This window comes from Pseudorasbora parva, chromosome 19 (genome assembly GCF_024679245.1).
Source record: "Pseudorasbora parva isolate DD20220531a chromosome 19, ASM2467924v1, whole genome shotgun sequence".
In the NCBI taxonomy this organism is placed as follows: Eukaryota; Metazoa; Chordata; class Actinopteri; order Cypriniformes; family Gobionidae; genus Pseudorasbora; species Pseudorasbora parva.
The window spans coordinates 39,352,745-39,376,042 of NC_090190.1; the positions used below are offsets into that span (position 1 = coordinate 39,352,745).

Sequence of the window (23,298 nt, forward strand, 5' to 3'; positions counted from 1 at the left end):
TATACAAGATCCAGCTGATGCACATTCAATGTCTTTAAATCTGCTGGAAGATCCAGCTAAAAACAGTTTAAGGTGGTATCTGTTTTGAAACGTAGTGGCTGGTATCTAGCTGGTTCATGCTGATTAAGGTGGTTGAACACCCAGACTAGACCAGCGTATACAAGCAATAGTGTGACCTGGTATCTTCACCACCTGCTAGTCAACTCCATAAACCAGCTTAGAACAGATTAAAAAACAGCTATGTTATCCACAAACCAGGTTTGTGCATTCTTAATACAGAAGAGGTCAAAATCCATTGTTATGCAGAGCTTTTTATTCAGTGATGTTGTACATTAAATTTAATCAAGTCCATTTCAAGAAGTAAATGTTTGTTTATTGTGTTTGATGTCCTTTTATCTCTCCAGGCCCTGTGGAGATTCATTCTGGTTCTTCTCAGTTTCCTGTATGTCCTTTTCGATTTGTTCCTGCTCTTTGGCATCCAGTTCTTTCAGTTTTTCCTCCACGTCTTTGGGAATCTCAATCTCCATCAGATTCTCCATTCCCTCCTCCGGCTCGTCTCCAATCAAAACCTTAATGAAAGACACACAAAATTGCACATAAAGCCCTAATGGACCTAAATACGTTCCGTCAAGAGCTGCATATCAAGAGAACAGTGGTAATGGCGCAGGACGGGAGCTAATGAGATGCCAGGCAGCACTTCAGTTTTACTGTCATTCCCCAGCACCAATTTCGGGAACCCGACAACATGGAAAAACGTCAGTAACATGATAGCTGTTAAAGTCGTGTTAGTTAGAAACTGCTGCATTATGAAAAAGTGCCCATTAATCCTGGATAAATATTAGCTTCGTTCTGTGCTTGGCATATTAGCTGTTTTATTGACGCTAATTAAAATGGTTGGGTTGAGGCAAATGGCCGAACCACTGCTTCTGGCCGGGAGTTCAAAAGGGATCTCCCAGACGTTATGGAGAATATCATGCTTTAATAGGAGACCCTGTGACATCTTTTCCATGGGGCCGTACCCAAATATACGCCTGCCACGGTACAAGGAACAGGCTTTTTCCACCAAATTAGTGTCTCCTGCTTTTTTCAACCCAACTCATAAATCCTGGTTTTGGAGGACTGGAACTGATCTGCATACTGTCTGGGGTCTTCCAAAGCACAACATCCACAGAAAATGTTGCATGCAATGACCTTGCAAAAGTGATGCAATAGAGATGCAATAGCAGGACCGGTGCCATGGGGAGGGCATCGCCCCTTAACCCGGACAATCCTGCCCCCTCAGTCAGGATGAATGTGAAAGAGGATTTTAAAGGCCCACTGAAGTGCCTTGAAATGCACAGCATTATTTAATGTAGTTATTTAATTTCCACTGAAACAGGAAGACAAGGCCGGACATATTTAACAGCTCCTCCCCTTTTTTTTAAATAGCTGCATTTTCCTCCCAATCACTATCCTAATCTCCTCCATATCGCTTTAAAATATCATTCTGTGCAGAATTCAAACGGGTGCGATAGGTTTTCAGGTCTGCCGACTCGATCACATGATCCGCTCTGTGCTCTCGTGTCGACCGGAGCTGTGGTGGTTCACTGACACTAATGTGAAACTATCGTGAATCCAGACTTCATTCGCCCCAATGGAAAGCATATTCTGAATCGTTCCCTATCCCCTATATAGTCCACTATGTGCCATTCACCATGTAGAAAATTGTAAATGTGTGAACAAGTTGCAGATTTTAGCCGCAGCTCCAGCATCTGTATATAATGTAGGGGGCGGAGCTTCAGATTCTAGAGATCATTTGATTGGACAGAATCTGTTGAGAAGCTGATGTGCAGTGATGTCATCAAAATCATTGATCCATATTGGCAGACTGACATTTGCGAATCCAAATTTGTCATTGTTTTGGAGCACATTAGCTTATAGATACCAGCAATGCTAACATATTCATACTAAAAGCCAAAAACTTCCATTTTGATTTCATGGGGACTTTAATGATGACAGACTATTTTTATTAAAAATCACAATTGCCAAGTGCATAGTCTTTCTAGCGTTAATATTAGGCTTCAAAAGCAAAAGGACAGTCTGTTTCACAGTCACAATTTGATTGGCACAATTGACACGAACTTACAGCGCCACAAAAACGCAGCTCTACTGATTAAGCTAAAGGTATGATGAAATATTTTTTGGTCACAGTGAGTGTGTTAGTAAAGCGTTTATTTCATGGATATCGATGAGTTAAATTATGAAGTATGTTGGCCTGGGCAATTTTCCTGTTTTATGTAGTATATTATTCAGTGTTCTGCCATCTGTATTTGCCTAGTAGCTTTTACTTTTATAGTAGTAGTATTTATACATAGACACCCCATTGTTTCTATGGGCCGCTATACGTAAGCTGTCCGCCATATTGGAACAGTCAAAGCTAGTCTGTGAACTTTCAAGAGCACGTTGAATGAGCGTCTGCAACCATAGACACATGTATGTATGAATATCTATATCTGCAATAGACTTCAGGCGTGAATGTGTAATCTACATATACATATCTATGATTGAGTTAGCGATTTGTTTACAGTCTGAAAAATACATGAATAGGCCATGTTTTTTACATCATCTCTGTGCAATAGTGAAACTGGATGGAATTGCACTGATTTGTACTGAACTGGACCTAATGGGCTAATAATGTGTACAGTAAATAACACAGTACCCACAAAAATGCGTAAAATAGCCTCATATCAACTCGTACTCATTGCTTAGAGAAAAAAGCAATGTTTTTTCCATAAAAGATTTATGCAATGCTGCCTATCTTTACAATACCTGGACGAGTTTCTCACAGGCTGAGACAACATGCGGATCTGTTTCCCAATTGTGAAACTCCCTCATGATGGGATAAACGTTCTTGTTCTTCATGATGTCTCGGCCCGCTCTAGTTGCTGTAAGCTGAACACAAACAGGTCATTAAGAAGCTGAACTACAGGCAGACAAGAGGAAAAATATAGTGATTATTATACTCTATCGTTCAAAAGTTTGTGGTCACTGGTGGTCGGTATGATTTTTTTTTTTTAAAGAACTTCATACTTTTGTATAAAAAGACATTTATAATGTTACAAAAGATTTCTAATTCAAATAAATGCTGTTCTTCTGAACTTTCTATTCATCAGAAAATCCTGAAAAACCATATCATGGTTTATTTTCACAATTACTTTAAAGGGGGGGTGAAATGCTGTTTCATGCATACTGATCTTTTTACACTGTTAAAGACTTGGAATCCCATACTAAACATAGACAAAGTTTCAAAAGTTAAGGTGGACGTTTGATGGGAGTATTTCTTTGTCAAAAATACTACTTCCGGTTAGTCATAAGTTTCGGCAAGTTTTTTGAGATCATGCGTCCCCTTTGACGTTAATGGGGGCGGAATTTCCTTGTATGGGCCTTACGGACAATTCTACCGGAAGCGCGTGAGAGAGAGCGAGGGAGAGAGAGGGAGAGAGCGAAAGCAACAGCCTACGCCCATCAAAGCGCTGGCTGCACAGATTCCCCAAAAACCCTGCGTTAAGGCAACAGTGGATGTAATTTGCTTTTCCGGATCAGCAACTGAGTTGCGCGAATGTTTATATCTGTTCGCTGCATTTCGGTGCCGACTGTTTCATAAACAAGGCCCAGCTCGACGCCGGATTTTCCCAATCGCCTAATGCTGAATGATGGAGCAGTCCCAACGTTAGAAGGGTGAGTGAGACTGCTTCAAATGTCTGTGTTTTTTTTAGTCCGCTTACTGTCTACAAACCACGCGTAAACACACACACACACGTGCACAACTGCACTTCCCACATGTACACCTTCAAAGACAAAAATACGACGATATAATTCAAGTATAAATATGTAAATAACACAAGCCGCTAAGCATATTATATAGTTAGTGTATAACTTGTACCACATAGAGACGTCCTGCTCTAGTCGTTTTTGCTGCTGCTCCTGTTCAACTGCAGCCTCTGGGTCTGATTCCGGATCATAGATGTATGGCTGTATCTGATTAAAAGCCATATTTTTATTTTGAATAAAGTTTTTTTTCCGCTGTTAGGGATGAGACAGCTTTACGACGCACTCGACTCAACACAATAGCAGCGGCGTGCACACGTCATTATTTAGCTCCGCTCACACGATACGCCCCCACCCGCTCGGCTTTTTTCAGAAAGACTCGGAACAGCGCATCTTTCTTATATAATTATAAAAAAAATAAAGACTTTTCGGAGATATGCAGGATGCAATGCTACTCTATAAGTACTCAAGATTGACATGACACTGACTGAAACTGAGTGTTTCACCCCCCCTTTAAATTGTAATAATATTTAATAATATAACTGTATTTTTTATCCCATAAATGCAGCCTTGGTGAGCAGAAGAGACTTCTTTCCACAACATTAAGACATTTTCCCAACCCCAAACATTTGAATAATAGCATATTGCAATTAGTTAAAAACAGGGAAATGATAGATATATGTGAAAGATTTGAGATTTTTACGAGAATGAGTGTTTCTAAGAGCATCTTGCGGATATCAGGATCATCTTCTCTCTTTTTATCATCCGGCAGGTACTGCAAGTCCACCGGCAAACCTTTAAAACAGACAGAATTATAGGAATAAATATGTTAAAGGCGTATCATTGTTTTGCTGTTAAAATAGTGGCACAAAAATGACACACGTCACCTTTAAAACACTTTCTGAAGTAAAAACAGTAAGTATGAGCAATGCTTGCCTATTATAAAGCTCAAACATACTGCAAACGAATGAAGTACAGACCATGAAAGCACTTCAGTAAGGTCATATAAGGTCATTTATTAACTAGAAAAGTTCCTATCCTTTTTGCAATCTGTGTATAAGCTATTGTGGTCAGAAAGTGTGGTGCATTAAGAGGAGAATATGGCACGTATAAACATTTCAAACAGCTTTTATGAAACCGCAAACTTAGTATTTCCACTGTTCCTTCCATTTTCCTTACACGTGTTGTTGGAAATACAATAAACGTTCAACCTGTGTGTCATCAAAATGAGTAAAGAACGCCATCTACTGGACGAGTGTATCATCAGACAGCAGGCGAAGGAAAGTAAAGCTTTTTGAGCTTGGATCTGTGAGCTTAAATGTGATTTAAAGAGCATCACCTTCATTCTCTTCCTCAGAGAGCTCCTCTGGTCCAGCCAATGGTAATAAAAGAAACGGCAAAATATCCACCGCATCACCAAGCAACCACTCATGATGGGCTGTATGGACAAAAATGATTAAATGCACTCATTTTTGCATTGACGTCCTTTAGATGATAGACATTGCAGACAGTAATCGCATGCTCTTTACGGTTATTTACACCGCAGATGATTGAAGCCAACACAAGCGCATTTGGTACCGTAGTCAAAGCAGCAGTTTCTGAGCGTTCCCACCACTCCTCCTCTCCTGATGCTCGACTCCTCGTACTGTGTGTACGGCAGAATCCTCTGAACCACACACCTGTGCAAACAATACACAACCACTGTCATACTGTCTAGTATCACTGCATCACCATGCCTTTGGAGATATACTGTGATAATACTATGTTTTTGTTGCCTGTAACATAATAATACCATGTTTTTTGGACATGAACTATGGTAATATCACACATTTTTAAGCCATACCTTGATAAGCCATACCATGATAATACCAATCTTTTTTTTACTCCTACAATAATAATAATACCATGGTTTTTGGACATGAACTATGGTAATATCACACTTTTTTAATGTTTTTTTTTTTGATGTTTTTAAACATACTATGATAATGTTCTATCTTTTTTTACTCCTACATTATAAATAATACCATGGTTTTGGTCACGTACTATGGTAATATTATATCTTTTTTACTTCTACCACGATAATACCATGTTTTTGTTGCCTGTAACATAATAATACCATGTTTATTGGACATAAACTATGGTAATATCATGCATTTTTAAGCCATACAATGATAATACCATGTTTTTAAATGTACTATGATAATGTTCTATCTTATTTTACTCCTACAACATTAATAATACCATGTAATACCATGTTTCTGGTCATGTACTGTGGTAATAATATATTTGTTTTACTCCTACCATGGTAAAATAGAAATACCATGTTTTTGGTCACACTAAGGGTATTTTATTTTTGTTTTTTACTCTTACCATAGTAATACCATTTTTTCGGTCATGTACTATGGGCTTCTTCTTTATCTTTCGGCTGTTTCCTTCAGGGTGGTCGCCACAGCGAATCATCTGTATAAACATAATCATCCATAAACCTCCTCTTTGGTCTTCCTCTTGACCTCCTGTCTGGCAGCTCTAACCTCAGCATCCTTTTACCAATATATTCAATCTCCTCCTCTGAACATGTCCAAACCATCTCAACCTGGCCTCTCTAACTTTGTCTCCAAAACATCTCACATGTGCTGTCCCTTTGATGTACTCATTCCTGATCCTATACATCCTCATCACTCCCAAAGAGAACCTCAACATCTTCAGCTCAACCTCTAGCTCTTCCTCCTGTCTTTTCCTCAGTGCAACTGTCTCCAAACCATACAACATCGCTGGTCTCACAACTGTCCTGTACACCTTTCCTTTCATTCTTGCTGGTACTCTTATCACACAACAGACCTGACACTTTTCTCCATCCATTCCAACCTGCCTGCACACACTTCTTCACCTCTTTTCCACACTCCCCATTGCTCTGGACTGTTGGACCCTAAGTACTTAAAATCCTGCACCTTCTTTACCTCTTCTCCCTGTAACCTCACTGTTCCACTTGGTTCTCTCTCATTCACACACATGTATTTTGTCATGCTGCGGCTAACCTTCATTTCTCTTCTCTCCAGAGCAAACCTCCACCTCTCTAGACTTTCCTCCACCTGCTCCCTGCTCTCACTACAGATCACAATGTCATCCGCAAACATCATAGTCCATGGAGATTCCTGTCTGACCTCATCTGTCAGCCTGTCCATCACCACCGCAAGAAAGAAGGGGCTCAGAGTCGATCCTTGATGCAGTCCCACCTTCACCGTGAAGTCCTCTGGCACACCTTACCCCTGTCCTACTGCTCTCATACATATCCTGGACCACTCTAACATACTTCTCTGCCACTCCAGACCTCCTCATACAATACCACAGCTCCTCTCTTGGCACTCTGTCATATGCTTTCTCTAAATCCACAAAGACACAATGCAGCTCTTTCTGACCCTCTCTGTACTTCTCCATTAACATTCTCAAAGCAAATAATGGTCATGTACTATGGTAATATATCTTTTGTTACTATTATGGTAATAACATGTTTTTGTTCATGTACCATGGTAATATCTTTTTTTTTTACTCCTACCTTAGTAATACCATGTTTTTGGTCATGTACTATGCTATGGGAATATCATTTTTATTTTACTCCTACCATGATAATACTATTTTTTAGACATTTATTATGCTAATATTATATCTTTTTTTACACCTACCTTGGTAATACCATGTGTTTTTATATGTACTATGGTAATATATATATATATATATATATATATATATATATATATATATATATATATATATATATATATATATATTTTACTCCTACCATAGTAATACCATGTTTTTTGGCCATGTACTATATGATAATATCAAGATTTTGTACTCCTACAATGATAATGCTATGTTTTTTAGCCATGACGCACAGCATTATGGTTTTTTCTTACCTGTACCATGATAATACCATGTTTTATTTGACACTATGTTAATACCATGGATTTTTTGGAAATATGATAATGCAGTGTTTTAGTATGTAATGATTGGGTCCAGCTCTAGTTAGCGCACCTGTCCTTGTCCAGGATGAAGTTCCGTGCCTCGGGCAGCTGTGTGAGGTTGGACAGCAGGGGTCCCAGATAGTGTAGCGAAGCTTTCTTATTGAAACCCTCAGTGCAGAAGATTTCCACCACTCGGTCCAGTCCGATATTCTGCTCCTGCAGAGCTCTGAACACCTCCTTGCACGTCCGCTCGTGTCGGCTCAGGTTACTGAGGATGGTGCAGATCCGATCCGCAAACACGTACTCTGGGTCCAACAGCTTCGGGAGCAGTTTGGTCAGTAAGTCTGTCTCTTTGACCAAAGGCTGATGAAGAGTCTCGTCCGCTGAGAGGTTAATCAGGGCATGAAAACAGTCCTTGACGATGGCGATAGAGGGGTCGCTGGTTAAAGTCACCAGGGCTTTGAGGCAGTCTGGCTTAGACTGCAGGTACCGGCACCCATCCCGGTTTCCTGTGAGGCCCAGGATGTATTCTGAGGCCTGACCTTTGACATCAGCTCTCGTCCCCAGGGTGAGAAATGACAGCAGTTCTGTTGCTTCTCCATCGCTAAGCATCTTGGCTCAGTTTAATCCAGATTTTGTTTCCCTTTTAGTCTAACCTCAAAAGAAAAAAATACAGTTTAAGCACTACTAGAGTAATAATAATAATAATAATAATAATAATATCAGACAGCTAAAGTCCTATAATAAATATGTTTTTAATTAATATGCTAGAATATTTAATAACTAAGTTTTATTCAAACTGCAAAAGAAAACACTGATAGTTCCAGCACTTCCCTGATAATAATAATATCAGACAGTTATCAGTCATCAGTTTATCATGGTATCACAGTGACTTAACACCGGTTTTGTAAGTAGTCAGAGTTTATTATGATTGTGCAGCATTACAGTAGAGAAATATTATAATCATAACAAACCGATCGCCATGTTTACAGTACATCGAACACGCAAAAACAAAAATCTGACCTATCATAGTTCAACACAACTGTATGGAGCGCAGAATATATGTGATATAATATTAATCGTTTTGTTTACATTTTTGTATGTGTTTAAAAAGAATATACATACCACATTGGCGATATACAGAACACATGTGCGCTGAATGTAGTTCCTGCTGAAGGAATTGACATAATCCCGACCCAATCAGATTCCCCATTACGCACAATTTTTTTAACGAACTGGCATATGATTGGTTGGTTAACTCCAGGCTCCGCCTTCGCTGGCCGCTCCTCGCGCTTTGTGATGACGCAGAATATAGTGCGTGTGTTTGAAACATGGCAGCAGTTCAAGTGAGCGAAGCGGAGAAGGTTTATCTAATCCATGGAGTTCGAGTAAGTCAAAGCACACGGTTGAAATATATGATTTGTGTTTATTTAACTTTCAATTAATAAGGCAGAAAAAATGTGTACATCTATAAAAACCCGCATATACGTGAATTCTGATGTGAACTGTGTTCATGCTGTGAGTTTGACTGTAGTGTATTTATATTTGTGATCCTAGATGTGTCAGTAGTATAGATTAAAAAAAAAACATGACAATAATATAACCTTTAACTGTAATATGTTTTCTTCTTTTTTTTATGTGTCCCTGACATAAACAAACCCCATTGACAGCTCTTAAATGTAAATGTATGCAGTGTAACAAAGCAAATAAAAACATCTGAGACCCCAAAAGGCTAATATTTGTCCTGGAAAATGTTTGAAGTGTTTTATTCGCCTGAAATTAAGTCTATAATCCGTTCTTATGAGTTTCGGAAACATCATGAGGATGTTCATCATGAGCACCTCAGGGTTAAATTGTGAATATCGTTGACAGGATGACCTGAGATTGGACGGACGAGGATGTGAAGACTACAGACACATGGAGATCGAGACGGATGTGGTTTCAAACACTGATGGTTCTGCTAAAATTAGTCTTGTAAGCTGAATTAAACAGATTGTTTTAATGACATGGGGTCCAATACCAGGGTTTTTGTGATGCAGTGTGTTGTGTGTGTGTGTTTGACAGGGTCACACAGATGTTCTCGTAGGAGTAAAGGCAGAGATTGGGAAACCCAAACCCATGGTGCCAGACGAAGGTTATCTGGAGTTTTTTGTAGACTGGTGAGTGTTTTATATATATATATAGTATTAGTAGAAAATAACACATTTCTATAGTATATATATATATATATATATATATATATATATATATATATATATATATATATATATATATATATATATATATATATATATACTTTACTTATTATCTACAATATTTAAAAAATAGGTTAGTTCTGTTTAAGCAGTTCTCTAGGGAAGCTAATTTCCGGCCAAGAATAAAACTATTTAAAAGAAAATGTTTATTATCTTGCAATTTTGACTTTTATCCTCATAATTGTGTGTTAAAAAGTCATAATTGAGAGATATGAACTGACAATAGTGAGAAAAAAAGTTTATATCTCACAATTCTGACTTTATAACATGCAATTGCGAGTTTATATCATGCAGTTCTGAGAAAAAAAGTCAGAGTTGTGAGGGGAAAGGTTGCAATTACCTTTTTTAAATGTTTTATTCTGTGGCAGAAACAAGCTTTCATAGTTCTCCCATGAGCAAGATTAAGTATATCTCGGGCTTTTGTTTTGAATATATTTATTTATATTAAAAAGTTCCCAAAAAAAATTATATTTAAAATAATAAAATTCCAATGATTAATGCATAAGATACAACGCAATTAATAAGACAGTATAGAGATGCACCGATACTGTTTTTTTGTTTTGTTTGTTTTTTTAGAAGCGATCCGATGCATTTTATTAGACAGTTTAGCACATACAGTATGTTTCGAGATATGCACATAATTGACCAGTGCTGGTAGCCTGACAAGCCGGACCCACATCAAGATGTTTGGTCTGGAAACTCACCATTGACAGCTCAATCTGAGGGGCGGATAAACGGTTGTCTTTCAAACTCCCTCTGCACGCGATAGGATAGCGCTACAACCAACCAGAGCAACGAAGGTGAAGCGGAGCTCGCTGACAGATTAAACATTCGCTGTATCCGGTCGGCTAAACTCCGAACACATCTTCCCTTTTTAAGAATGACTTCAGTGCCGTTCTTTGTTCTTTTCTCAGAGAAAAGCTTAACTCCAAGTCTTCCAGAGTCGCGGTCAAAGCTGATTCGAAAGACCGCCGCCGTTCGCCAGCTTCTGTGTTGACTAGAAGCACGCAAACGCAACTCGGCCGTCGTCATTATGGCCCCGCCCACCGACTCTATACACGATGTGATTGGGCCGTCCAGATTCTGAGGAATACAGCTCAGAAGGGTATTGAGAGTGCCTAGATGACACTTGCTGGCAAATTAAATTTGCTGCCGCTAGGGTGCGTCTAGATTTCTAGGCTACAGTGCTGGTATTTCATTGTATTTCATTGTATAAATATGCAAATTAGCAGTGAATAGCCATAGATGATGTGTGGTTATATGTCTATGATGTATGTGCGAATAAGACACAGTCACATCAGTTTTCTCACCTTCCTGATGTGTATAAAGTGCTTGGCGTTTCTTTTGCAGCTCAGCAAACGCCACTCCGGAGTTTGAGGGGCGTGGTGGGGAGGAGCTGGGGGTGGAGCTCAGTAACGTCCTCTATAAAGTGTTCAACAACAGGCACAGCGTGGACCTGCGCTCCCTCTGCATCTGCCCGGGCGAGAACTGCTGGGTGCTGTACGTGGACGTGCTGGTAAGTCACACCGCATCCTGAGATTGGCCCATTGATAATGTGACTAAATGCCATTGGTTTATTCTTCATTTAAATGCATGATTGTCTGGACAGCTGCTGCAGTGTGACGGGAACCTGTTTGACGCCATATCCATCGCTATCAAAGCTGCTCTGTTTAATACACGGTGAGTTACTACTGTATGTGTCTCTTCCCATCAGAACTGAGGTTTCCATCAGGAGATGTTACAACTGGCACTGCGTTATTTTAGTATTATTTATGATATTATTATATAATATTTTAAATTACCTTTTATTTGTATATTTTCAGTGGTCATTTTAGTTTTTCATTCATTTATATGCATTTTTAATTTTATTTGTTTTATAAATTTTAATAATTTAACTTGTTTGACAAGGCAACATTTCTCATTTTAAAATGTTCTATCTAATATTTTATTTTAGAATTATTTAATGATTCAGGATTTTTTTTTAAAGTTTTAGTTAACAATAGTAAAACTTTTTCCAGGTCATGGCCATTTTTTTAATGTATTGTTTATTAATTTTTATATTTACTTTATAACTAAAGTTTTTAATTGCATGTCAGTTTGTTGTTTAATATTTCTATTAAGCATTTTTTCAGTTTTAGTTATTTTAGTACCTTAACTTATACTTCTAATTTTAAGTTTTTATCTAATATATACATTTTATTTTTTCAGCTTTATTTCATTTAACAAACCAATGTAATAGTTTTATTTAACAATAGCAACTTTATTTAATGAATATGTTTTTTTTTATTATTATATTGCACAGGTTTTAATTTTTTAGCAGTTATTTAGTATATTTCAGGACCTATTTTTGTTTCGTACAAATATTTGTACTAAAAAGTTTACCTATTAAATCATTAATTCCCAGGATTAATGCATTCACCTGTCAATCCACTATAAAATATTTTTTTATGCTTTAATCATAAACATTCAAAATAATGATTGAAATTTCCTGGTTAAATGTTGTGAAAACAGTAAATGAGTGACAAGAAAAGTAAAAGTATCCTTTTTCCCGAAACAGAATTCCCAAAGTGCACATATCTGAGGATGAGGAGGGCGGGAAGGAGATCGAGCTGTCCGACGACCCGTACGATTGCATGCGAATCAATGTGGAGAATGTGCCGTGCATCGTAACCCTGTGCAAGGTGCAGTAAAGCCCGGGCCGTTACCCACAATGCACCACTCTCCTCATGTCATATACCGCTATGTGTTAATGTAACTCTTACATGATATATTATATTATATATGTAACATTATATCGTATGTGTTTGTGGCCTTCAGATTGGTCACAGACACGTGGTGGACGCCACACTGCAGGAAAAGGCCTGTTCTGTGGCCAGTCTCCTGATATCAGTCACACACAAAGGAATGGTCACATGCGTCAGGAAGATGGGAAGAGGAAGTCTGGACCCGGAGAGCATCTTTGAGATGACAGAGGTCAGATTATTTTCCATAGTAGTTTTAAACTTTGCTGATCTTTTATTTTACTCTTATAATTAGTGATGTTTGCTAAGGCATCACTTTTACTCCCAGAAGAAGGAGTTTGTTCAAATCCCTAACCCTGCAAAGCATGACATATGAACTCAAAGTCAGAAAAGAAAGACTTTTTTTTTCTAAATGGAACATTTTATCAAACCTTTAGACAGAATATACAACAAAAACGTAACAAAACGTTTCCATATGTATCATTTAAAAGTATCATTCATCAGACTTTTATGGTTCATATAGTATCATATAGTGAGAATATGGAAGTCCATTTTATTCAGAGGCCCAAACTGAACACAAATTTGAAATTACTGTATGTTTATATGGCCAAAAAGTAAGATGTACAAGGACCAAGCATAACATTATGACCAGGTGAAGTGAATAACACTGATTATCACGGCAAGGGAAAGCCGGCGGAGGCAGTGTGATGCTTTGGGCCAGTGTTTCTCATTGCGCGGCTCACGAGCCTCATGCGGCTCGCCAAGCTTTAATTTGCGTCTCGCATTATATCATGTGAATGCGTATCAATAGTACGAGTGTGCAATCTCGTGGAATGTATATGAGTTTTGGCGTGCATATGCTACGCAGTTTTTCACATGCATATGATATGCACTTTATGGCGTGTATATGACACGCTCTTGGATGGGGGTGGGGGGTTCGTGCGTATAATACGCGTATCATATGCACGCGAAAAACTGCATATTATATGCACACCAAATACATTCCACGACGCTAAGTTAGGACGATTCTAACAGAGAAACCACCTCACCAATGAACATCTTGCATGCCTCACAAGGATTGCAACGACAAGCTACAAATACAACATGAAGAAAGTCAAGGACATGCATGCATGCTTCCGCTCATCCCAGCATTAATGTAATCCTGCTTTTTTGGATGGCGGGAGGCTTCTGCTTCGTTCCGTCTTTTTTAGTCTGCGTGTTCTTCAATCCGCAGCGGCGCGGAGCAGAGCGCACGTCAGAAGCAGAGGTGTGTGTGTGTGTGTGTGTGTGTGTGTGTGTGTGTGTGTGTGTGTGTGTGTGTGTGTGTGTGTGTGTGTGTGTGTGTGTGTGTACATCTGAGCCTCTGTAGCAGATAGATGCACCTTTTGTAAAAATGAAAGTTAAGACATCTGTCATTTATTTTTCTCTTTTGCGGCCAAGATTTATTTTCACAAAAATATTCAGGCAAATTAATAAACTTTTGTCTACTCTAATTTCACAATTTTTAACTGAAAATATGCCTATGTGATTCATAATGTAGGCCTAATTAACAAACAAGAAATATTAACAAAGCCATTTTCATCAGAACATCTTAAAATGCATATATGTAGATCATAGAAATCAAAATTTTCCAAAATTTCCCAGACAGAATTTAACAAAATAATATATATATATATATAGTCGAGGACATGCTGCCGTTGTCGGATTCTTTCCGGGAAATCATTGCGAAAATACCCACGGCAGAGTGGCTAAGCCCGCCATACAAACAAGACTTGAGAGCACTTCACTTCTTGTTAAACTATTTACTTTTGTGTGGAAGAAAATTATTCGAGCAGGCTACAGTATATCTACCAGTTGTGAAGTTGTGTGACAGTTTTAGAATTGTAATGTGCACTACAAAGAGTAGACTATGTAAGTTAGGCTAGTAATATATTTATTATTTTTGTTATTTTCTATTTTTGGTAGACTTTTCTTAAGGAGCATCATTTATTTTTAGATTTGATGGCCAGTTGTGGTCTGTGCAATAAATATTACAGTTCAAAACAATCTATTTTGTTTTATTATTCCACTATATTACTGATATTTACAATAATGTATTGAATTTGATAGGTGTATCTCACATTGTCCCACAGCAACATTAAAATAGAGTAGGTTAGTGTACAATGTTTTATAATAATAATTTATTCTATTTAGTGTCCATTTCATTCATTTAACATTTAATATTGGGGACAACACGTAACTTGACCAACACTGGCAATACATTTCGAAAGTTATGTACAAACACTTGTCTGATCTACTAATTTCATCTGACTTGTGAAAACTGGTTTAAAAAAAATCTAATATTATAATAATATGATAATTATAATTAAAATAATTATAATTATTCAAAATTCTATGATTTATAGGAACTTTTTTTTTTTTTGAGTAACGCAAATAGTTACTTTCCCTGGTAACGAGTTACCTTTATTATAGAGTAATTCAGTTACTAACTCAGTTACTTTTTGGAACAAATAGTGAGTAACATTAACTAATAACTTTTTTAAAGTAACGTTCCCAACAGTGTATATGATACAGTAGACGTTCTTGGGTTAAACTTTGGCTCCACACACTGGAGTTTACATTACTGTGTATTAGAGCTTCCTCCAGCTCGTGTTGTTTATCTGTGCAGTCTGAGTCTGTCTAGAGCTTTTATTTTTGCACACTTTCACTTGTGTAAAGTTGCTCATGTATTCACTGTGATGAAATGTTGTGTCGTAGGCCGGGAAGCGTGTGGGAAAGACTCTTCATGCGCCGCTCATGGAACTGCTGCAGAAAGAAGAGAGTCTTGGCAACAAACGACAGAAAGTGGGATTCCTTGGATAGCTATTTTTGTACCTTTTTTTGTTTTTGTTTTTTCAAATAAATGAGTTCAGTTTCCTACAACGTTTGTGATGTGTTGATCTAACATAGAGTCCTTTATTGCGAGGTTATGTAACGTTGCTGTTTTTGTTTTCTTCATTTTTCCATCTGTCTGAACTCAGACTAGGCTGGTTTGAATGGTCCTTTTCATAGACATCATGTAGGTTGACGCCACGAGAAACAATTACCGTCCGAATAGGACTTAAGAATATTAAAATACGCTGAACCATGTGTCTTGTATCATAGCTACATTAATGACCTTTGCAGCAAAAAAACCCGCGTTACAATCGGTTAGGTATTCAGTGAGATTTGATTAAATGCGCTGACAGCTCACTGCACCTGACAAACAAGTTACACTGAGTGGAGCTGGCGACCGGTCCAAGATGGCGGCTCCACGGCTCGACGTGCCAATAGCGCTCAATAGGGCGTTGATCTATATGATGTCTATGGGTCCTTTTAATATGACTGAATGCTGAATTTTAGTGCGATTTAAGGCTTTTTAATACCTGACTTTACCTGAATACCTAAAAATAGATGAAATGAGAATCCTTGAAGTCGCTGTGTGTTGGTGATGTTTATGTCTCAGGGCAGGACATTTCTTCCCTATTGTGACGTGTATCCCGGTGAAATGGCTTCACAAACAAGAACAAATGTAGAGTAGGACTTGATTTTGTCCAGTGGGAATTGATTGTTTGGTTGTGGTTTGCTATTGGTAGTTCTCTTATGAGGGACAGGTTGCTCCTCCCACACCAATCAACTTTATTTATAAAGCGCTTTTACAATCACGATTGTGTCAAAGCAGCTTCGCAGTGTCAAACAGGACAATATTGCAACAAAATTAGATTTGGCTGTACAGTCGTACTGGAGAAAACAGTGATGTTATCAGCTTATTTTAATTTATCATATAGCGACAATGTTGGCATATCAGTATTATAGTTTATAGAAATAAATAAAACCTAATTCATACATTTTATTTGTATAATTAGTTGAATAACTTTAATCATAGTGTCCCCAACTGAGCAAGCAAAGCCAAAGGCGACAGTGGCGAGGAACCAAAACTCCATCAGGGCATGATGGAGAAAAATAAACCTTGGGAGAAACCAGACTCAGTCGGGGTGCCAGTTCTCCTCTGGCCTATTAACACACCGTGTAAGATTATTATTCTGGCAACCTTACAGGTCAGAAATCATATTAGATTGGAATATTCAAAATTTCAGGGTATCCCGGAAGAGACGGATTTATTTAGGATGGGGCGTCAATTACACAAGAGTATGAATACATGAAAGATTTACTCACGGCAGTAAACACATCATCAGTTATTATTTTATCATCAGGCGTTATTTATTAATGATGTGCATAGATTAATCATTTATATACTGCAATATATCATTGATTTCATGGTGACTTTAAACGGTTAGTTCACCCAAAAATGAAAATTATTTCATGAATTACTCACCCTCATGTCGTTGGACACCTGTAAGACCTTCGTTCATCTTCAGAACACAAATGAAGATATTTTTGTTGAAAGCTGAGAAAGGCTTCAGAAAGGCCTCCATTGGCATTCAGGACATTCCCACTCACAAGACCCATAAAGGCACTAAAGACGTCGATACAAAGTCCATCTCACTACAGCGGCTGTGCAATCATTTTACAATGTGACGAGAATAGTTATTGTGCGCACAAAAATCAAAATAACGACTTTATCCGCCAAGATATTGACGTGAACTCGACGCATGCGCGAGAATATGACGCAGATCCGCCGTTCATGACCCAGAAGGCACGTCCAAGACCTACACGGAAGACAATAACTTGGCGGATAAAGTCATTATTTTGCACAATAACTATTCTCGTCACATTGTAAAATGATTGCACAGCCGCTGTAGTGAGATGGGCTTTGTATCGACGTCTTTAGTGCCTTTATGGGTCTTGTGAGTGGGTCAGTGGGAATGTACTGAATGCCAATGGAGGCCTTTCTGAAGCCTTTCTCAGCTTTCAACAAAAATATCTTCATTTGTGTTCCGAAGATGAACGAAGGTCTTACGGGTGTCCAACGACATGAGGGTGAGTAATTCATGAAATCATTTTCATTTTTGGGTGAACTAACCCTTTAAGGATTTATAGACTAAGTTGACAGGTGCTGTAGATTGTGTCCAGCTTGTGTCTTCTGCCACGTGTCGGCTGAGGAAGATCCGAGCGCTCGGGCCCTCCAGACAGCCGATGTGAGTCTGGATCTATTCCATCCCATAATAGCTCTGCTTCTTCCTCTGGCATGAGCCCAAAACAAACAGCAGCTATCATGCACAGATAACAACTTTATACACCAGAGGTATGCATGATGGGAGAAGTGTCCTGACCAGACCTCGCGTGCTCTGGGACTCTGAAGGAGCTCTGAGTAACCTGAGAACCGGCTCGTCTGTGTTAGTAAAGTCATCCTAAATATGGATCCCATTTTAGAATCTGCTGAATAAATCACAGGAGCTTTTTAAAGGAGTGGGAAACAATGGAGAGAGAAACCGTGCAAGGCAGTTCTATATATACTATTGTTAATATTTAATACAAATAAAAATATGTACAAGCGCTACCATTACTGAATACACACGTTCAACCCTTTTTCATACATTTTTTATGTTAAGTATATTTCCATGGCATTTAGCAAAATTTAAACAAAAAATTAACTAAAACTCAAAACAATTAGTGTGAAGGAAAAAATGTCAAAGGTAACATTTTGGACAATAATTTATGTGATTGTCTGTGCATGTGTAAGTGTGAGAGAGTATGTGTGTGTGTGTCTGTGAGAGTTTGTGTGTGAGTTTGTGTGTGTGTGTGTGTGCACGTGCAAATGTGTTTTTGATTGTGCGTGCGCGTGTGTGTGTGTGTATCTGTCTGTGTGTGTCTGTCTGTCTGTCTGTGTGTCTGTGAGTCTGTGAGTGTGTGTATATATGTGTGTCTGTGTGTGTGTGTGTGTGTGTGTGCGTGCGTGCGTGCGTGCGTGCGTGCGTGCGTGCACGCGCATATGTGTTTGTGTATCTGTCTGTGTGTGTCTGTGAGTGTGTGTATAAGTGTGTGTGTCTATCTGTCTGTGTGTGTCTGTGAGTGTGTAAATGTGTGTGTGTGTGTGTGTGAGTGTGTGTGTGTGTGTGTGTGTTTGTGTCTGTGCGTGCGTGTGTGTGTGTGTGTGTGTGTGTGTGTGTGTGTGTGTGTGTGTGTGTGTGTGTGTGTGTGTGTGTGTGTGTGTGTGTTTGTGTCTGTGCGTGCGTGTGTGTGTGTGTGTGTGTGTGTGTGTGTGTGTGTGTGTGTGTGTGTGTGTGTCTGTGAGTGTGTGTATAAATGTGTGTGTGTGTATAAGTGTGTGTGCGTGTGTGTGTGTGAGGAGGTCACTCCTCCTCTCCGCTCAGGATGAAGAGCGACTGCAGCGGTTCTTCTTCCAGCAGTTTTCCTGCGTGAGCTGGACTGAGAAGCAGAGACTGAGATCTGTCCTCGTTCTCCAGACTTCACCATGAGACTCAGAGACGGCTGTCTTCTGTTCGCAGTCCTGCTGCTCCTCACACACTCCTCACAGCAGCAGAACACTCTCAGAAAAAAACCCACCACTAAAAAAGGTAAGACAGGAGGATTCCTGCTCATTTTTGTCTTCAGTTAGATCATTTATTCATTTGGTTATTCACGTGGAAAGCTGCATAGATGAAGAGAGAGTTCTGTGCATTGATGTGGATTTTACTTCTTTTTTTTTATCAAGTTAAACACAGTTTTAAGGTTTAAAAATCAGTTGCAAAAAACAACTCATTTTAAAACAAATTCACTAATCTAATGTAATAAAATGTATTAAACATAAAAAATAATGATTTTATGAAAATGTATTGCACATCTATACATATGGGAGTAAACTAATTAATTTTTTGCATTTTACTTTTTTGTAATTAAATACATTAAATAAAAATAATAAAATATAATATCTAATTTTTATATATATATATATATATATATATATATATATATATATATATATATATATATATATATATATATATATATATATTGCATTTAGGAAAAATGTACTATTGTAATGCATGTATTTTGCTATTTTTCTTTTTTGTGATTCCCATTATCTTCGATGATTCTCTTTACTGTAACACTAAAAAGACTTGAGTGTATTTGCTTATTTAACTGGTTGTTGAGTGTGTCCTGTGTGTGTCAGACTCAGATGCTCGAGCCAGCGCTGCTCTGGAGGACCTGCAGCAGCAGATCAATGACATCGTGGAGGAACTGAATCATCTGAAGGAGCAGCAGGCTCTGCAGACGGGTGAGAGAGAGAGAGAGAGAGAGAGAGAGAGAGAGAGAGAGAGAGAGAGAGAGAGAGAGAGAGAGAGAGAGAGAGAGATACACACCAATCATCTGCATCCAGACGCTGTGATATAAAAAACTCAAACAGTAGAGACTCGAAAACGAACACGCTGTACCATAAACCGTGGCGTATTGTTTGGATTAGAGTTCATCCACTTACATAAGACACATGGGCTCCACGTGGAGCTTTTGGTGATTCTTACAGCGTGTGTGTGTTTTCCCTGGAGAACGCAGAGCCAGATGTCATTCAGTGTTTGATCTATGAGGGAATGTTGAGACAAATGTGTCATATTTTATTTCATAACACTATTACTAATAATTTAAAAATGGACTAGTTAACACAAGCCAAACATCACTCTAGTTGCCATTTTAAAGCCAAATCAATGAGTTTGTTTAAAGTTTGAACGGGTTTATTTTAAGAACTTTTTTAAGCCATAGTCTGCACCTTTTTTTCATCGTTGTATATAAAGTTTTGCCTGCAGTTAACTTATAATATTAATAAAGGTTTCCTGCACCAAAGTCAGTCATAATTTCATTTTAGGTGATCATTTCCCACTCACCCTAACGGTCACCCCCCTTTTTGAGAATAAATGTGAAGATGCACTGTCCAAACCTAAATGGCTGTAATTCAGGAATGCTTTGGATATAGACTGAAGTTTGGTCTTGTTTTTAGAGAAGACACTCTGCAGATTATTGCTTCAAATGAAAGTATGACAAGGTTATGGAAGTTTACATTTACTGTTAATCAAAAATGTAAATAAATAAAAAACCTGCCTTTTTTTCTTTTATGTAATATAAAATATATATTTTAACAAAATAAACTATACAATTATACAAATAAACTAAAATTACTATAAAATCAGAGCCATATGCCTAACCAAGTTGTGCTCCAAATGTGAAGTTCCCATGAGATATTGTTCAGGCGCTGTACCAAACACACCCACCGGGTGTCACCCACATTCCACTGATTTTTTAATGCCTTCTCCTTTAATAAATGAATACATTTGTGTCCAAATATTCCCAAACCTGTCCTGGAGGACCCCCAGCACTGCACATTTTTGCATGTTTCCCTCATCAGACACACCTGATCCAACTCATCAGCTCATTAGTAGAGATGGCAGGACCTGAAGTGGGTGTGTCTGATGTGCAGGGCTGGTGTTCCTCCAGGACAGGTTTGGGAACCACTGACTTATATCACAAAATATAGAACCTTGAGACTCCGACCTTTCCGACAATGTGCGTTTAGTCAAGATTAGGAAAGGTTTTGATCATACAGGAGTTAAAATAAATGTTGTAATAGGAAATCTGACACCGCCCACGAGGGGAGGAGCCTGCTAAAATAATTGAGAGTACCGTTTCCATGGTAACAGTGACCATTTTCAAAACGGTTTAACAGTTTGTAAGCTTTCGAACGATACCAAATTTATGATTATTTAAATGTTAATTTAAAAGCACTAAGAGCCCCGCTAGCATGTTGGTGAGTTAAAGGTGCAGCGTGTAATGTTTATAAGGATCTATTGACAGAAGTACAATATCATATTCATTACTATGTTTTCAGTGGAGTATAGTACCTTACATAAGGAACCATTATGTCCTTTGAATGAGACGTTTCTATCTGCATACCCTGCGGGTCCCCTTACAGTGGTCCCCGTTTTGCAGCGTCATGTTCCTACAGTAGCCCTAAACGGACAAACTTCTCTATAGAGCATTAAACTAATCTCTGCTGTCTCAGACGACATGGTTGTCCTGTGGGGAGGGGTGAGCGGTGGACGGTTGCAATTCACAACCTCACCACTAGATGCCGCTAAAATTAAATGGTTAAATGGTTGTTTATTCTGCACCTGAGATGTAAATGACCTCTGTTGTGATTGGCTGACCTGTATATGTGGGCGTGGCTCACTCCGTGTATCAGCGAGGGGCAAGTTGGAGACATTAATATGTAGACTAAATAAGCTAATGAGCTTAAAATGCCCTGGGTTTTGAGTTACACTTTTATTTTAAAACAACAACAATCAGACTTTACAGTATATGAGCCAAGTTTTAACACACAATGCATTTTATTCTCCGCTAGTCTGCCTGAGAGGCATGAAGATCCCCGGGAAGTGTTTTCTGGTGGACGCCGTGAAGAAGCGCTACCACACGGCCAACGAAGACTGCATCGCAAAGGGAGGAATCCTCAGCACGCCGCTATCATCAGACGAAAACACGCAACTCCATGGTTATGTGCGCCAGAGCATCGGACCAGACGCTGACATCTGGCTGGGCATAAACGACATGCAAACTGAGGGCGTGTGGGTGGACCAGACCGGCTCAAACATCCGCTACAAGAACTGGAAGCTCCCGCAACCCAACGGCGGCAGCGCGAAAAACTGCGCCGTGCTCTCCGGCGGAAAGTGGCTGGACGAGAGCTGTCGCGAGGAGCGGGCCTCCGTCTGCGAGTTCAACATCGTCTGAGATCATCCAGCCCTTGACCTGAAGCTGTCCTTTCCATTGCACAATCCTGCTTGTATATTATCCTGCTTCCATAATTGTATATTTTTCTCTTGAGGCGAGCACAGAATGTCATTTTACTCCATAAAAATGTTCAGATACGAAAGCTGACCTATAATCAAAGATTGAACACTGTAATAAAGTTCATTTTTGAACGGTCTCCATTAACATCCAGCCAAAAACACTCAGCCTAAATCAGATGTCATGGCCTTTGACTGTTAAAAACCCAGAACGATGATTATTTCAGATAGCTAGCTTTGTTACTTGTTTATTTTCTAACAAACTAATGTCTAGCCTGATATAACCTGAACATTTACTCTCAATAAAATGTTATCAAATATGTGCTTGTATATTTTTCACATTTGGCATAAAAAAGGCCAATGTAAAGTAAAGCAGAAAATTGATATGCCTTTAATTTATTAAATAGTTGGGCTGATTTGATTATGCTTTTATTCAAATTGAGTGTTGAATTGTCAGATTCATGCATCACATTTTAGGGAGGCACAATATTGGTTATCTGCCAATTTTAGACATTTGAAAAACTTTTAAATGGTAATTTCTGCCCGTTTTTATATTTAGATGACCTTCTAACACTCACTTAAAGGTATAAACAATGTTAAATGTAAGCTTTAGCAAAATTAATATACATTTTTCTTATAATACCTACATTTACTTTGATCCCTTCTATTTTTTAAGACAAAACAGCACTTTAATATCAGCCATTTATCAGTTATCAGGCATGACATGAAAATAATTAATTTATCAATATCAGACAGAATTTTTATATTGGCGCTTTCATCATTT

At 38.5% G+C, this 23,298-nt stretch overlaps 3 protein-coding genes across 4 annotated transcripts; 2 read left to right on the forward strand and 1 right to left on the reverse strand.

The window, feature by feature from the left end:
* Window positions 1-295: 295 nt before the first annotated feature.
* hgh1 (HGH1 homolog (S. cerevisiae)) lies at window positions 296-8,965 on the reverse strand. 2 transcript variants are annotated; one of them, XM_067426034.1, is made up of 7 exons: window positions 8,895-8,965; window positions 7,840-8,425; window positions 5,386-5,486; window positions 5,147-5,245; window positions 4,511-4,602; window positions 2,809-2,931; window positions 296-569 (listed from the first exon to the last, which is right to left on the reverse strand). In XM_067426034.1, exons 2-7 carry the CDS (start codon window positions 8,379-8,381, stop codon window positions 393-395), a joined length of 1,134 nt encoding a protein of 377 aa, XP_067282135.1. In that variant the 5' UTR covers window positions 8,382-8,425; window positions 8,895-8,965; the 3' UTR covers window positions 296-392. The 2 variants fall into 2 exon arrangements, with proteins under 2 accessions (XP_067282135.1, XP_067282134.1); XM_067426033.1 differs by having other exon boundaries at window positions 7,840-8,420; window positions 8,895-8,963.
* Window positions 8,966-9,030: 65 nt separating this feature from the next.
* On the forward strand, window positions 9,031-15,685 carry exosc7 (exosome component 7). Its single transcript, XM_067426035.1, has 8 exons — window positions 9,031-9,157; window positions 9,642-9,743; window positions 9,834-9,928; window positions 11,375-11,540; window positions 11,634-11,704; window positions 12,582-12,705; window positions 12,842-12,997; window positions 15,523-15,685. The coding sequence occupies exons 1-8, from the start codon at window positions 9,101-9,103 to the stop codon at window positions 15,625-15,627; spliced, it is 876 nt and encodes a 291-aa protein (XP_067282136.1). The 5' UTR covers window positions 9,031-9,100; the 3' UTR covers window positions 15,628-15,685.
* A 3,305-nt stretch (window positions 15,686-18,990) lies between these two features.
* On the forward strand, window positions 18,991-22,834 carry clec3bb (C-type lectin domain family 3, member Bb). The gene is made up of 3 exons (XM_067425807.1): window positions 18,991-19,262; window positions 19,859-19,963; window positions 22,076-22,834. The coding sequence occupies exons 1-3, from the start codon at window positions 19,160-19,162 to the stop codon at window positions 22,456-22,458; spliced, it is 591 nt and encodes a 196-aa protein (XP_067281908.1). The 5' UTR covers window positions 18,991-19,159; the 3' UTR covers window positions 22,459-22,834.
* Window positions 22,835-23,298: the final 464 nt, after the last annotated feature.